Below are 16,057 nucleotides of genomic sequence, written 5' to 3'. Positions count from 1 at the left end.
AAGCATTAAAGAGATGTGAAAGTGAACACTGCAGCAGCATATTATCCCTAAGTTTTATACATTATATCAATGGCCAGGATCTTGTATGCCAAGACATGAAAATGCATACACATTTAAGGATCAAGGATGAGTTAACTTGACTCCCTTTAATAAGATAAAAAGTTAACAAACAAAACAAGATTTTAAAAACCTGCATATTATGAAAACTATTGTTTCGGTTAGTTATGCTTTTATTGTTAAATAAAGAAATTTCATAGGAAGCAATTCATCAACAATATGAAATAAATAATCAAATAGAACTAAGATTCAAACAATATGTTCAACTAAGCTGTCCAACAGGTTCATAAGGATATATCAAATATTTTTTAAAGTAAAGTAACCAACTCATTTAATTCAAATTTGTTCTACCATTCTCTCAGCCATTTATTTACTTACTCACTCACTTACTTAAATATATGGCTATTGAAAGATTCCTATAATGCTTTTCACAAAATGTATTACAGTGGTACCTCGGGTTAAGTACTTAATTCGTTCCGGAGGTCCGTACTTAACCTGAAACTGTTCTTAACCTGAAGCACCACTTTAGCTAATGGGCCTCCTGCTTCTGCCGCACCGCCAGAGCCCGATTTCTGTCCTCATCCTGAAGCAAAGTTCTTAACCTGAAGCACTATTTCTGGGCTAGCGGAGTCTGTAACCTGAAGCGTATGTAACCTGAAGCGTATGTTACCTGAGGTACCACTGTACAGTGGTGTACAACAATAAAACTTCATAGGAAATACATACAACACACAGTAGGTCAAGAATAAGTAGCGAAGTTAAGACTCTAACAGCATAATATATATATATATAGAGAGAGCGCACGCTACCTGAAGCAGTCTTCGAAACATCTGGTCATATAATCCCAGAGAAAATCCGTGCTTAAGGATGTGATCAGCAGATTAGCTGTTTTAACTATCTCAGATGCATTCTTGTTTTCTTTGATTGCACTAAAAACAGCAAGAGTCAAGTAAATGTAGTAAATATTCAGCAGTACTTCATTCTGAAGTATTAAGCACAGACGTCAAAGAACAAATATATATTGCAAAATAAGAAATCTAGCAGGGTAATGGGAACTATGTCTCATTGGCTGTTGTTGATTTCTGCTGCATATGCTGACAGCATCCTGGCCACAAGACGGGTTATGTACTATATTCCCATGATACCCAAAGCCCTACTGGACTACCAGCATCAATAGACCTACATTTCCAATTGACTTTTGCAGCTGATAATCCAACAAGGGGCCCTGCAGCCATTTCCCCCTATGTCAACATCAAGAGAATTGAGAGGTCTCAGCTCAGAATAAGGCCAAGATTGATGCAGACTCAAATAAAACCAAACCCTTAATTACAACTTGCTTGCAGTGTGCCCATTCTAAACTGAGTGCAGGGGTGCTCACTCACCACTACTTATAAAAAAATATGATCGACTATTCTAGCTAACTGATCCAACTACTCTAGTTCAATGCTCAATTTCAATGAAATTTACTTTCGAGGAATGCTAATTTGGGTACTCAAATGCAATGACACAATAGTCATGGTCAGCAGGAAACTAGCAAGGGGGGGGAAGAGATAAATCAAATCCCAGTGGTGTTTTTCAGACACCTGATTAATGTCAGAGCAAAAAAAAAGAAAAAGAAAGGCCAAAGCATACCTTGTAAGGACATTTCCTGTTTGACTGTAACTAAGCTTAAGATCAGAACCCAGTGTATCCTTGCAATAAGAATAGAATGCTCTGATCACTTCAAGAAACAAATCCGCAACAACTGGTGGTCCTTCAACAAAAGAAAGATACAATGAAGTCTGATCATAATGAGTGGCAATATTTTATTTCATAATAGAAGAGGAGGAAATAGAAACCCAAATTCTTAGTGGCTCAATGAATTATGTAGATATCTGTCAAGCCCTGTTCCATTTTTACTGGAATGATTAAAAACCGACAATGTGATCAGAAATTGTTTCCTAGAACCTTAATATTCTTAGCGAGAAGCCGAGTACTGTACTGGTCTCAGGTCATCAGATGACGTAGGCTTTAGCTTAGAATGCTTATGGCATTACATTTTAGCCTTTAAAGCAACGGATCGTTGTTTTTGTTGCAACAAACTAAAACAACTATTTTTCAGGAGCTTTTCTTCAATTTTATATTCTTCAGCAAGACTTCAGCAAGACCCACTGCAAGTACTTAGAAATATATGTATCCCCGCCCCCGCAAGGACTGTAACTATTCATATTATACACCATTTCATAGAATCATAGAATCATAGAGTTGGAAGAGACCACAAGGGCCATCGAGTCCAACCCCCTGCCAAGCAGGAAACACCATCAGAGCACTCCTGACATATGGTTGTGACCAAAATTTATTTTGAGCTACTATTGTGGCCTGTCCCCTTACCACAGATTTGTTATCTGAACAAAATGTTTTAAGCAGGCACTGAAAAGAGAACATCCAAGGTTGATGTCAATAAGCAGGGAGTTTCAAAGAACAGATGCTTCCAAGTAAGTAATGTTCATTAATTTCAATGACTCTACTCAGAGCAGAACAAACAACTAATACAACCAGTTCCTTTGAAAGCAGAAGGGCTAGTGCTTCTTTACATCTGTACTAGGTTTCCTCAAAATAAATTCAAACAATACTTTGAGAGAAGATCTTGCTTGCTATAGCCTATACACCAATTTCAAGCAATATTTCAAAAGGATAGAAACAATGCCACAGGTTCTCTTATATTTAAATATTGCACAGATGTATGAAATAATGGTAGTAGTTTTCTATTATATGTCAGGCTTTTAAAAGTGAAGTAACAGTAGCATGCTCATACCAATGGAATATACTTCCTTATTTCATTAAAGGTAAAGGTACCCCTGCCCGTACGGGCCAGTCGTGTCTGACTCTGAGGTTGCGCGCCCATCTCACTTAAGAGGCCGGGGGCCAGCGCTGTCCGAAGACACTTCCGGGTCACGTGGCGAGTGCGACAAGCTGCATCTGGCGAGCCAGTGCAGCACACGGAAATGCCGTTTACCTTCCCGCTAGTAAGTGGTCCCTATTTATCTACTTGCACCCGGGGGTGCTTTCGAACTGCTAGGTTGGCAGGCGCTGGGACCGAGCAGCGGGAGCGCACCCCGCCGCGGGGATTCGAACCGCCGACCTGACGATCAGCAAGTCCTAGGCGCTGAGGTTTTACCCACAGCGCCACCCGTGTCCCCCTTATTTCATTAGAGAGAAGGAAAAAGAAGGATTGCAGAACATCTAACAGTTAAACCATAAGAGACCCTGAAAATGCAACATTAGTTTGGCAGTTACTTCTAAACATTTAGGAATAGAAATGTTATTACCACAATAGAAATCCACAAGAGCTACTCAAGCAGCCAAGGTTGACAGCCATTCAGAACATAATCTAGAGACAAGATTGTTTTAAAAACCAATATGAAGCTATGGCCATAAAGCTGATATGGACAAAACAAAGGTCTGTTCATAGTGTTTCCTGCATATCCTGGAGGCATACTGAAGCACATGACTAGTGATCTGGGCACAAGCCTTATTGGGACTCATCATGATAAGAGTAATAAATAATAATAATAATAATACTAAATTTTATTTATACCCTGCCCCCCCCCAAGACTGAGCTCAAGGCGGCTAACACCAAGTATAAAAACAATTGATTAAAATACAACTTAAAAACAAACTGAAAATACAACATTAAAATGCATCCTCATTTCAGCAGAAATTCAAATCAAAAACTTTTTGGGGATGAAAACGTCAAATCTTCACCAAGGCCAACTATCCAGACTGGTCCTACGTGGGCCAGAAAAAAGGCAGCGAAGTCCCCAAATAGGAGTTCCATCACAGAAGGAAAAAGGAAAAAGAGGGGGAGGGGGAGGGGATCAAGTTGATTCCAAGCCAAAGGCCAGGCAGAACAACTCTGTCTTACAGGCCCTGCGGAAAGAAATGAGATCCTGCAGGGCCCCGCAGAGCATTCCACCAGGCCGGTGCCAGTGTTGAAAAGGCCCTGGCTCTGGTTGAAGCTAATCTGACTTCCTTAGGCCCTAGGACCTCTAGGGTGTTGCTATTTATGGACCTTAAGGTCCTCCGCAGGGCATACTGGGAGACGCGGTCCCATAGGTACGAGGTCCTAGGCCGTGAATGGCTTTAAAGGTCAAAACCAGCACCTTAAATCTGACCCTGTACTCCACCGGGAGCCAGTGCAGCTGGAAAAGCGCTGGGTGAATATGCTCGCATGGCAGGGACCCCATGAGGAGCCTCGCTGCAGCATTCTACACCAGATGGAGTTTCTGGGACAGCTTCAAGGGCAGCCCTGCACAAAGCGAATTACATCCTGCTACCTATTGGCAAAGAAGGTGTAAAGTTTGTCTTTTGTTTTGCTTAGCCATCTATTGGCCTGTTCACATGTAATGTTAACCCATAGTTTATTAATTAGTATGGTTTGTTTATAACCAACAAACAACACTCTGAAGGCAGGGTTTGTTGTTGGCAATGGTTTGTTTTAGCTGTGACTTAGTGTCTTTAACTTTCTTCTTTAACCATCATTTGTCATCCCACGTCAGATGCTTGCTAAAGGCACAAACCTAGAACAAATGGAAAACAAATATGCCGTAGCCAAGTATATTTTTGTATTAGTTCTCTTGAGAGACTTCCTTCTTACCTATTTCAGGTTTGTCAAGTAGGCTTATGAGAATGCGGAATGGTCTCAGATATGCATGATGCTGTTCCTCCAAGTCAGATTCTGCAAAATTTTGATGCAGTATTTCAATCAACGCCTGTTAAAACAATCAAATGTTGAATTTGGAAGCAAAAATAGCATTAACATTGTCACTTACTCTAATCTTACTGCTTGAAAGATCTCAAAACACAGCCAAACCCCGATGGAAAAGAAGGGTGGGAAACTGACACCAGATTCCAAAGCCATTTTCAGAATTCCTCTTTTACAACCTAACATTGTGGTTCTCCTGCAACTGCAGAGAAGACATAGTGGCTTGCGCTGCAGCGGCTAAAGTAGTATGTGGTTTGGCATGGAGGGGGGAAAGAGCATAGCCAGTAGCTCCTACCCACAGCAGACAATTCTCCCACATTGCCTAGGGATCAGCATCAATAGAAGTATAGTTTCCAGTACCGCTCTGTACTGCCTTGGTCAGACCACATATGAAATACTGTGTTCGGTTCTGGGCATGACAATTTAAGAAGGATATAAACAAGCTGTAATGTGTGCAGAGGGCAAGCAAGATGATCAAGGATCTGGAAGCCAAACCTGATGAGGACTGTTTGAGGGAGTTGGGTATGTTTAGTCTAGCTAAGAGAAGACTAGGAGAAGATATGATAGCCATCTCCAAACATCTAAAGGGCTGTTACATGGAACAAGAAGAAAGCTTGTTTTCTCCTGTTCCAGAGGCAAGGACCCAAATCAATGGGTTCAAGTTACAAGAAAGGAGATGCCAACCAAACATCAGACAGAACTTTCTGTTCAACAGCGGAACAGACTCTCACAAGTGCTGGTGGACTCTTGTTTCAACGGAGGTTTTCAAGCAGAGGTTGGATGGTCATCTGTCTTGGGTGCTTTAGCTGAAATTCCTGCATTGCAGGGGGTTGGACTAGATGACCCTCAGGGTCTCTTCCAACTCTACAATTCTTTGACTATGAATTGAAGGGAAACGTTGATTTTTCTGCAGTTCTAGTATTTTGACCTGCTTCCTCCTTGCACTCAGAGCTACCAAACAAAAGCATAACTATGTAGAGACAGTTGAATGATGTCAGCAATGAAATGCAGTTGCTGACATGGCTGTGCCACTTCCTTCTGCTGAACCTACACACTGAGACTGGGACTGGATGCTACCACCAAAATTCCCATATGTGATCCTATGAGCTGCTGAGCTTGCACATGGGTGATTAGGCAACAAGGAATGTATCTTTCAGGGAATTTATTGCAATATATGTTACATTCTTTAAGGAATATTACGCACCTCAACTAAAAGATCTTTGGAATATTTCGCAAAAAAGTAGAAGGCATGGTCCTCTAAGGACATAGAAATAGATGGATCTGGTAAAAAAGTACCTCCCTTGATATCAGAACCTGAGAACATGATAAATAAAGAAAATATGAAAGTGGATTAAATATCATGAATGCAATATAATATACTTTTAAATCAATGCCACAAACAACTATGACAAAGGTTGAACTGCTTTTCCCTTCTGACATTAATAGCACTTGAGCCATCAGTGTGGAATCAGGGGATTTTGCTTAATTTGACAGCAGGACCCACCTAAAAGAAAGTGTGGCAGTACGTTTAACTTCCTTTGGTCTTTTGTAGAGTCACATACATGTCACATTCGATACTGTAGGTGGTGGAAGCCCATAATATGAGCTACTACTATAGATGCAATACATGCATGCTAACTTCCTCTGAGTTATATTGAGACCAAAGCGCATCCACCAGGAGCTGTGTATCCAGCACTGTGGGCCCAATTTTCTGGAGCTCTCTTCCAGCTGAATTCAGACAGGCCTGCTGGTTGTTGAACGTCTGGTGCTTTATTTTAGCAGTACCCTTTCCCGATTTCTTTTAACCTGATTTTATCTTCATTGTATCTTTTTTTGTGACCTTATTGTACACCTTTACTAGACTACAGTGTTAAACAGACCATAAATGGTTGAATAAATAAAATGTAATAAACAGGATGTCAGATTTCTGCTCGTGCTATTAAAATCTGACATGAAGTTGGATACACTTTCCCCTCACACATAAGCAATATCTAGTATGGATGTAAAATAGTGATCTGGAGATAGGAATCTGACTTATACACAGCCAGACCACTCAGTCTATCCAGTTCAGTATCATCTCCATTGCCTGGCCACAGATCCCTAGGGTTTCAGACAAAAGCGTTTGTTTCTCAGCTCTCTCTGAAGATGCCAAGGATTAAACCTGGGACTTTTGCATACAAAGCATGTCCTCTACTACTCAACCATGGCATTTACCTGGTAAGTGAAATATAGACCTTTAATCCCACCAGTCTTACAAAGTGAATAATCAACTGTCCGGCTTAGTATTGATTTCTGTTTCACAAAATAGTTCATAATACAGTGGACACGGAGGCTTCTATTAATTTAAACTTTCTACTTGGTACTCCTGAATTACTGAGAAAGCAAGCTGTCAATTAAGTCACTGAGTAAGCAATGTATGACAATAAAGGGTGCAATTTTTAAAAGAAGGCAGTGGTAGCCAATGTGGTACCCTCCAGATGTTGTTGTGCTACAGTTCCCATCAGCCTCAGCCAGCTTGGCCACAGGTGATGGTGGGGGGGGGGGATGTTGGGTACCCCTGGTCTAATTGATACTGTGATACTCCCCTTCCATTAGGGAAACGTTTGTGCACACAAAATCTTATGCAAGGTGACACAAATGGCACTTCTCTACATACGGTATAATCATAACCCCACCTACTCAGAAGTATGTCCAAATGCATTCAGTGTGGCCTATTTCCAGGGAAGTGGGGTTAGGCCTGCAGCTGTAGTTGTGTAAGGCAATTCCAGCAAAGATGCATATAATACAGTGTTTGGGGATGTCTGTATACTCCCTGAATATCCCAGGACAAAAATGTTGTAAAAAACGGTATTCTGCTGTAGATGGCCCATAAATACAGATGAAACCTGGAGTTTTTAAACATTCTATTTCAAGAGTGTGCACTAAAGTTATCTGAACACCAATAGCAAAATTTACACACAAAGATAATGTGGCTATAATTTGTACAGTACCTAGCAGCCATGCATATAACCTTCTGTTAAGTGACATATCTCTTCTTAAGAGAGTTTGGGCAGATGCTGAGAGAAGGTGGACTATATCAGATCTAGACAGTGTGACAGCACTTTCACTGGGATCCTAAACAAAGAACAAACAAGTCAGATATAGGTGAGTTTCCTCGAACAAAAACCAGGAAATGCAAAAACAAACAAAACCACCGCACTGTGGCAATAAAAAAATTAGCAACATAAAACTCCTCTCACTTTAATGCTGCAATCTGTTCATGTCTATCAGGACCAAGACAGCCTAACCATAGTAGTTCTGATACTGGCAATCTGCATTAAATGTCCCTTGAGGTGGCCAAGAAACTGCAGTTACTAAAGCAGCATGTTGTTTTGGTGGTAGATATGGCAGTGAACACCTTAGAGAACCAGAATTTTGTACAGGGCTGCCCCTTCTTTAAACATCTTCAGAATACTTACACAGAGACCAATGGTTTGTTTGATTTTGGAATGGGTGGGGGAGAACTAAAAAATAAACCCAACCGGAAACCAAGGCACCACTTGCATGTACAGAAAATGTACAAAGCCTATGCAGTTTTCCCTTGCACTTGCCTGTCAGTGTAGCGAGCCTTAGAGTTGGACCACAAAAAGTTAAGTCTTTTCCTTACCAAAGATGAATAAAATGGGAAGAAGAAGAGAACCACTTCCAAAGTGTTCCTTTGCACAAGAACATTTGAATCCAGCATTGACACACAAAAAGCTTTGACCTGTAAGAAAAGAACAGAATTGCATTTGAGGAATACACCCCTCTGCTGCCAAGGAATATACCTGGTAGTGGAGGGCATGACGGAGGCACAAGCTTCCCTTGGGCAAAGGGAATGGGAAGTTGTTGGAAGTGTTAGGCTGTAGTAAGGCTGATGGGGTCTGCATGAGGATAAAGTAGGTAAGAGAGAGTAAGCCCCATGCTTCCTAGACTGTCTTTCTCACCTAACCTGTAGTGATTTTATTCAGATGCCAGACTCTTGGGACTGCTGACCTCACTTCCTATTTCTCCCTTCCTTGATCCCACTTTTTGCTTCTCTTCTGCAGAGATGACAGAGCAAGCATGGCTCTCCGCATCTGCTTCTTAAGTTAGGCAGAACTAGGACCAGCTTTTGATCAAACATGCATTCCATCTAACTAATGTAGCTTTCTTGTTTTTCTATACACAAGACTCTGTGGTTGCCTTCAGCGAAAAGCGTGTTCCTCCAAACAGGGATTCAGTGCAGTGTTCAGTTCAAGGTTCTGCTGGTGCATATAAACTCGCCCCCTTTCCAAAGCAGTCAATCTGGGGGAGATTTCACATGGTCCCTATTATTCTTAGATTTGTTGCTGTTGATCAACACTTAGCCAGAGAAAATGATCTGAGAAAGGACATCCAAGGATGGCTATGTATCACCTTCATGAGTGTATGATTAGTTTGCAGTTTGCCCATGCTTCTAGAATTGTTTGTTTAGAAACGCATACAAAGAACACACATTACCAGTTGTGTAACCTACCATGAGCTTAGTATCAGTTCCCAGCATATACTTCTGCTGTTTTCCAGATAATTCTCTGTTGATATGACTAACAACGAAAAGGGAGGCAGGCAGCCTTATGGAAGGACTAACCAGGACACTCCCCCATAATGCTGAGTAAAACACTTCTTTGCCAATTACTAGAGACAACTTCACAAGTAAAGCATCTGTCCTGTGAAAACAAAAAGAAGTGGAAATGAAAAAGGGAAGTTTCTATACCACTTCCATCAAATGACCATTCATATATATATATATATATATATATATATATAACGACAGCTTAATTTAGCAAAGATCACTCACCCCAGTTTGGAACTGTCACTGCATTCACATTTTCACATAATTTGTCCCTCTGTCACGAGTTATACCCAGTCTAGGCCTGCTCTTTCTATAGTAAATTAGTATTGCCACTCATGTACGTCACAGGTATTCAAAATTGGGAACTGATGTTACGGAAGAAGATGGAGAAATGATTCTAGGGTTGTGCTGAAGGAAATTACTACTCTAGTCAACCCTACCACATTTTAGCAATTGTGACTCAAAGGGTCATGGGACCATGCCTTCAACCATACAATTTAGATAAAAAAAGTTCACCCTTTGGCTGCTAATTATTTAATGCTGTCAGTATTTAAATATAATAAGGGGCTACTTATGGCCATCTGCTTTAAATCTCTCCTCCCCACCAAGTCACATCACTAATGGGCAAGACTTAATGTACGAGTCACCCAATGATTGCTCATAATCTGAATAAATTAAGTGGACAGAATCTCTTGATCGGAAAGAAGTAATCACCTCAGGAAGTGCTGATAAGAACAGGATGCAAGCTTCCCACCTTTCTTTCTTCTCTTTCAAATACAGATTTTTGCGAAGACTTTGCTTGGGGGGCGGGGAGTACCAACATGTGGTGGCGGTGAAACATATTGGAAAGGTAAGTAATACTAACAGTATCCCATTCACCTGCCTTTTGTGGATTTTGGTGGAGATCTGGTGTCTGAGAAGGCTTTAATATTTTAAAATCATTTCTGATAGTTCAGTTGTCTACATAACTGGATTAATGTACCGTATTTTTCGCACCATAGGACGCACCGGACAATAGGACGCACCTTGTTTCAGAGGGGGGAGAACAAGGGGAAAAAATTCTTCCGCTCTCTGCCCAGCGCCCCTTCAGCGAAGCGGCAGGAAGCGCTGCGCAGAGAGTGGGAGAATTTTCCCCCTCTTGTTTTCCCGCTCTAAAACAAGGTGCCGTTTAAGGTGCGTTCAGGCGGCTACCTTGGAAGCCTGGAGAGCTAGAGGGGTCAGTGTGTACCGACCCCTCTCGCTCTCGAGGCTTCAGGTTCCTTTCGACCTGCTCTTTGGGGCTGGCGGGGGGAAGCCCACCACCAGCCCCAAAGAGCAGGTCAGGGAGCAGCAGAAAGGCGCAGCGGAGAGGCTGCTGCCATAGTCACGCGTCACTTCTCCAGCTGGGAGAGGGTCGCGGGGCTATGGCTTCTTTAGCCCCGCACGTGCTCTCCCGGCTGGAGAGGTGACGCACGGCTATGGAGGCTCCTGCCATAGCCACGCATTACCTCTCCAGCTGGGAGAGGGCCGCGGGGCTATGGTGTCTTCGCTCCATAGGACGCACACACATTTCCCCTTCATTTTTGAAGGGGAAAAAGTGCGTCCTATAGAGCGAAAAATACGGTATACTATGAATTTACAGAATTAGAGAAAGGAAGCACGCATCCTGAGAGCTTAACCAAAAGCAAACCACCCACACAAGTTATGTGCATAATTAAATAATATACGTAGTAGAGACAGACTTGATGGCTGACAAGACTCTCAACTACACTGCATCAGTTCTGCATCACTGATGTTCCAAATCTCATACCAATCATAATCTTGTTAGAGGCCTTAAGTCTCTATGTTTCATCCCCCACTCCTATCTACAATAGGCAATAGTAACATACTTAACAGTCTTATAAGACTGTAAGAAAAAAACATAAATGCTTAGGGTGAATTTAGAGGATAAAGCTCAAGCAAATGTTTCCATAAAATTCTGAAAACAGGCAAGGCTTTCTCTAAATTCCATTGACAGAGCTTGTAAATATTAAGCAGAAGGGAGTTTCTCCTGCTGCTTCCAGATGCCTTTTGGCACAGCGACATTTCCATTTGTACCCAAAAGAACCTGCTTGTTTGCACTTATGATTCTGCAGCCACAGGCACTTCCTGCTCAAGTTGTCCTGTGGCCCTTGCCAAATACAAACAGAATGTCTTAACTCTAAATCCTTATGGCTCTGCCCTTCCTGTTTCTTTCAGTAGCTTGTCTTCTCTGACCCCACCAAGAGCCTTTCCACATACCCCATACTGCACAGACGAGCAGCTCTTGGAAGTGGGGGTAGGTATCTATTAAATAAATATATTTTTTAAAAGTTTTAAAAATGCAATGACATTTATTGTAAGAGCAAGTGATACCAACCTGTCATAGATTTCTGACCCTTCCTCCAAACCGGGCAGGAGTCCAATTAAGAAGGCTTGAAGACTTGGCAAGAGGCACTTCTGCAGTGGGATAAAGTATTTCTCGTAGAGGCCAAGAAGAACAGGCCTCACCGACATTGCTGCATTTGCCAGCAATGGAAACAAGCCTGAGCTGGAGACAGAGAGTGAGAGATTTAAAAAAGGGGAGTGTGTGTCAGCCATTGGTTGCATTCACACATTATGTTAAATTATGGCTTAGTATTACAATGATGAGTTGAATGGGGTCTTGGGCTTGTGCACTTCCTTCTCCCCTGAGGCAGCTATGAGAAAGTTTAGAAACATTTGTTCCCATTTGAAATTAACCACAGCTTTTTGTGACTACTGAAACCTGGAAAACTGCGGCTAATCTTAGTTATTTGTTCAAACCACACTTTATGAAGTTGGCTCGTTTCAACAACAATAGTGAAGACTAACTACAGTTCAGGGTTTGTACATGACATTAAACTGTAGTTTACCTGAAACAGAAGCTCCAAATCTGCTTTTTGCAGTCGCACTTGAGGGGAGGGGAAGCGTGAGCTTGAGCGCCTTCTGCAACTCATCCTTGCAGCACTAAACCAGAGTTTAATATTATCTGCAAGCACAGCCACTAATATTAAATTACAGTCTTACTTTTTAAGTAGAATGTTTACCTGTATAGAAACAAGTCCTTTGCAAGCCATTTGGTTCCAATGATTTTAAATATTATTTCATAGGTCTCTAGTGCCTTTAGGTGCACTCCACTGGGCAACGCTGGATGTAAACACTGAGATAACCTCTTGCTAATAATCAGACGCCTTGGTAAAAGGGAGTACTTCAAATTACTCTGAAGAGCCTGTAAAATAATGGTAGGAATTAAATGTTATAACTTACATCAACATTAGTCAGCAAATGAACTTAGCTAAAGCTTTACTGTAATCTTCTACTTAACAGAACTAGCCTTCAGAGAGCTGAGGCTGCTGAAGAGGCCAAAGATCACCTCAGCTGTGAGTCCTGGAGAACCTGCTCCCTGCCTTGCTGGCCTTTTCCCACATGGCCCGAGAGGGTGGGGCCTGGACTGACTCCAGTTACAAAAGCTGAAGCTGCCGAAAACACTATTGGGCTGGGGTACTGTTTGTGTGTGTGAGGGGGCTATTGCTGTTACTGATATTGTTTTGTACCTTTATTTCAGATCTTATGTAGAAATTGTTTCAATTTGGTTGTGTATTTTTGGTGTTTTATTTATTGTTTATGGCTTTTCTTATGTTGTAATTATGTATTTTTTCATGCTGTAAGCCACCTTGAGCATGGTTTTAACTATGGAAAGACAGCACAGAAATCAGATTATGTATGCATGTTGTTACTAGCAGACTTATGGGGACGTAGGTAGCGCTGTGGTCTAACCCACTGAGCCTCTTGGGCTTGCTGATCAGAAGGTTGGCAGTTTGAATGTGTGCAATGGGGTGAGCTCCCATTGCTCTGTCCCAGCTTCTGCCAACTTAGCAATTTGAAACATACCAGTGCAAGTAAATAAATAGGTACCACTGTGGTGAGAAGGTAAACGGCGTTTCCATGTGCTCTGGTGTCCATCATGGTGTTCCATCGTGCCAGAAGCAGTTTAGTCACTCTGGCCACATGACCCAGAAAACTGTCTGTGGACAAACGCCGGCTCCCTGGGCCTGAAAGCAAGATGAGCTCCGCAACCCCATAGTCGCCTTTGACTGGACTTAACCGTCCAGGGGTCCTTTACCTTTTAATTGTTGCTCTATACTTGGTACAGATAGTTAACTGCTGATTTGATACTTGGCATGATGAGGGAAGTGCCTTTCCACATAGTATGCCTCATTGTCTTAGTCACATTTTCCCTTAGAACAGTGCTTCCCACAAATCTCTCTCTCAGTATCAATTCAACACAATATTATATCTGTGCTTTATAGCTGGGAGTACAGTTACCTTTATTGCTTTCTATCTTCTCTTTTGTTCTTAAGAATGGCAAAATACGAATCACCCCAGAGCCTAAATTCTTCCTGGAAAGGCATGAGGATTGTCCTCTTTTGTTTTGGCCATCAAGAGCTAATTTGCTTTTTAAAATATATATTGTGTATGTACGTTTCCTCCCCTTGCTTGAAGCGCCCAGGTCTATACCCACTTAGTGTGAGTAAAACTTGATCTCAGGCTACTTAACTAAGCATCATGATGGCCACATATAAACAGGCACGAGTGTCATCTTAATTTATGAAAAGCAACCTAGGATATTGTAGCACATTACAAAATAAAACCCTAACAAATGGTATTGCAACATAACTTTCATAGCCCAATTTATCAGATGCATGGCTAATATATTTGGGAAGTTTACATATTTTACTACAGAAATGGATGTGGCTGGGATGTAGGAATATGAAATGTCGGACAATGCAAGAGAGAGTTCTTAAGTATTTCAGTCCTTTGCAGATTTCCATTTATTTCATAGAATTGCAGAGTTGAGAGGGATTGTGAGGGACATCTAGTCCACCCTGCTACAATGCAAGAATCTCAAAATGTGGTCCCCATACAATTTGACTATGTATACAGTTTGCGCTACCAACCCCTTAAACTGTTGTTCACAACTCTAGGGATTGGTTTCAGAAGGACAGAATTGTGTTAAACAAAGGCATGTTTTGTGGCATAGTATAGTAATAGTTGTCTCTTTTCACGGAAGTCCTAGAACAGGCAGAATATGTAAAAGCTAGAATGTATCACTGGGTTGGGAGCAAGTAGACAGAGTGTAAACATCTGGACTATTTGTTAAGGGTGTGTGAACTGCTATGTTGAGTTTGCAAAAGTAAACTGATCAAAGATCCAAAGGACTGCAGCTAATTTGTGATCCATAATGCAAAAGAATATGGCATTGGAAAAAATATTTTAAAATTCATTCAACAGGGTTCCCCCCTCCTCGTGTTTTATATTACAAATTTAAACCCATCTCGAAAATTTTGCTAATCGTTTTCATTTGTACAAACAAATGGGTATGGGTGTGCAAGAGCTGTATTGCTATGTCACTCAAACATTCAGCTGAACAGCTCATGGGGGCACTAAAACTTCTTATCAGAAGGACTCAATTACCCTATTTGTCACATGATAAGGAAGTAGTATGAAGCAATTGTCCACACTTCATGCTAAGCCAGGCCTTGCCTCAGTGCAAATATGTGGGTTCTCAGGAAGGAGCTCATAGCCACTTTGTTCTTCACTGGTCCTTTTTGGTGCAGGAGTGAGCTAAGCTAAGGTTTTCTTAATGTGTCATCTGAACCTGGCTGATAGTTAAGCTCTTGCCTGACTAGCAATGAGCTGTATTATTATTAATACTAACAGTAATAGTCATAAGAATAACCCGCCCTTCAGTCTATGTTCCCAGGGCAGGTCACAACAATTTAAACTGCAACATTAAAAATAGCTTAAAGCAAACTACCTATAGTTTTAAGGCAGCAAATAAATTTTGAAATACTGTAAATCAAACAATGTTCAACATTACTATGACAAGTTAGTCTGGTCAACATCTGCTACAACAGCAAGACCTATCAACTGGAAAATCCCCACTATCCTGTTGAGAACTTAGTTTATACCATTAAATCTAATTAAGACCAATTACAATCACTGCCCGTAACACCAATGGGGCATTTAAGACCCAGAAGCTCAGCATGTGATTTACTACCTGTAGCAGAAAAAGACAAGAAAAAACCCCTGCACATGCAAGTTTGAAGCTGATGGGGAAAGAGTATTAATGCACATTTAAGCAAAGGAGTTCAAGCTATTACTGTACTGCTTTGCCTGGCACATATAAATTAAGTGTGTACAGTGGTACCTTGGGTTAGGTACTTAATTCGTTCCGGAGGTCCATTCTTAACCTGAAATTGTTCTTAACCTGAAGCACCACTTTAGCTAATGGGGCCTCCTGCTGTCGCCGCGCCGCCAGAGAATGATTTCTGTTCTCATCCTGAAGCAAAGTTCTTAACCTGAGGTACTATTTCTGGGTTAGCGGAGTCTGTAACCTGAAGCGTATGTAACCTGAAGCGTATGTAACCTGAAGCGTATGTAACCCGAGGTACCACTGTATCTCAAACTAAGATTAATTTGCAAGTAGTCATTCTGTCTTGACCACTGCATTTATGTGCCACAAATACCCATGTTCTAAGCAAATGGATCACATTCCAGTGAACATTTCAAAGAAAAACCTTCTTATTTTCCAAGATTTTCCTGTTGTGTTATGCCAGTGCCTA

At 41.4% G+C, this 16,057-nt stretch overlaps 1 protein-coding gene across 3 annotated transcripts in view; it reads right to left on the bottom strand.

Moving 5' to 3' along the window:
- The window catches only part of DOP1B (DOP1 leucine zipper like protein B), a 66,494-nt gene that overhangs the window by 42,170 nt on the left and 8,267 nt on the right, over nucleotides 1-16,057 (bottom strand). For 2 of the 3 annotated variants that reach the window (XM_053386672.1, XM_053386673.1), the window contains exons 3-11: nucleotides 12,479-12,660; nucleotides 11,791-11,961; nucleotides 9,318-9,507; nucleotides 8,448-8,546; nucleotides 7,792-7,915; nucleotides 6,006-6,115; nucleotides 4,694-4,808; nucleotides 1,690-1,810; nucleotides 867-986 (exon numbers count right to left, since the gene is read on the bottom strand). In XM_053386672.1, coding sequence (XP_053242647.1) covers nucleotides 867-986; nucleotides 1,690-1,810; nucleotides 4,694-4,808; nucleotides 6,006-6,115; nucleotides 7,792-7,915; nucleotides 8,448-8,546; nucleotides 9,318-9,507; nucleotides 11,791-11,961; nucleotides 12,479-12,660 — 1,232 coding nt within the window. Of the gene's footprint in view, nucleotides 1-866; nucleotides 987-1,689; nucleotides 1,811-4,693; nucleotides 4,809-6,005; nucleotides 6,116-7,791; nucleotides 7,916-8,447; nucleotides 8,547-9,317; nucleotides 9,508-11,790; nucleotides 11,962-12,478; nucleotides 12,661-16,057 lie in introns of those variants that run through there. The other variant, XM_053386674.1, reaches the window with a different exon arrangement.

This window comes from Podarcis raffonei, chromosome 4 (genome assembly GCF_027172205.1).
Source record: "Podarcis raffonei isolate rPodRaf1 chromosome 4, rPodRaf1.pri, whole genome shotgun sequence".
In the NCBI taxonomy this organism is placed as follows: domain Eukaryota; kingdom Metazoa; phylum Chordata; class Lepidosauria; order Squamata; family Lacertidae; genus Podarcis; species Podarcis raffonei.
This window is presented reverse-complemented; position numbering and strand designations above follow the sequence as displayed.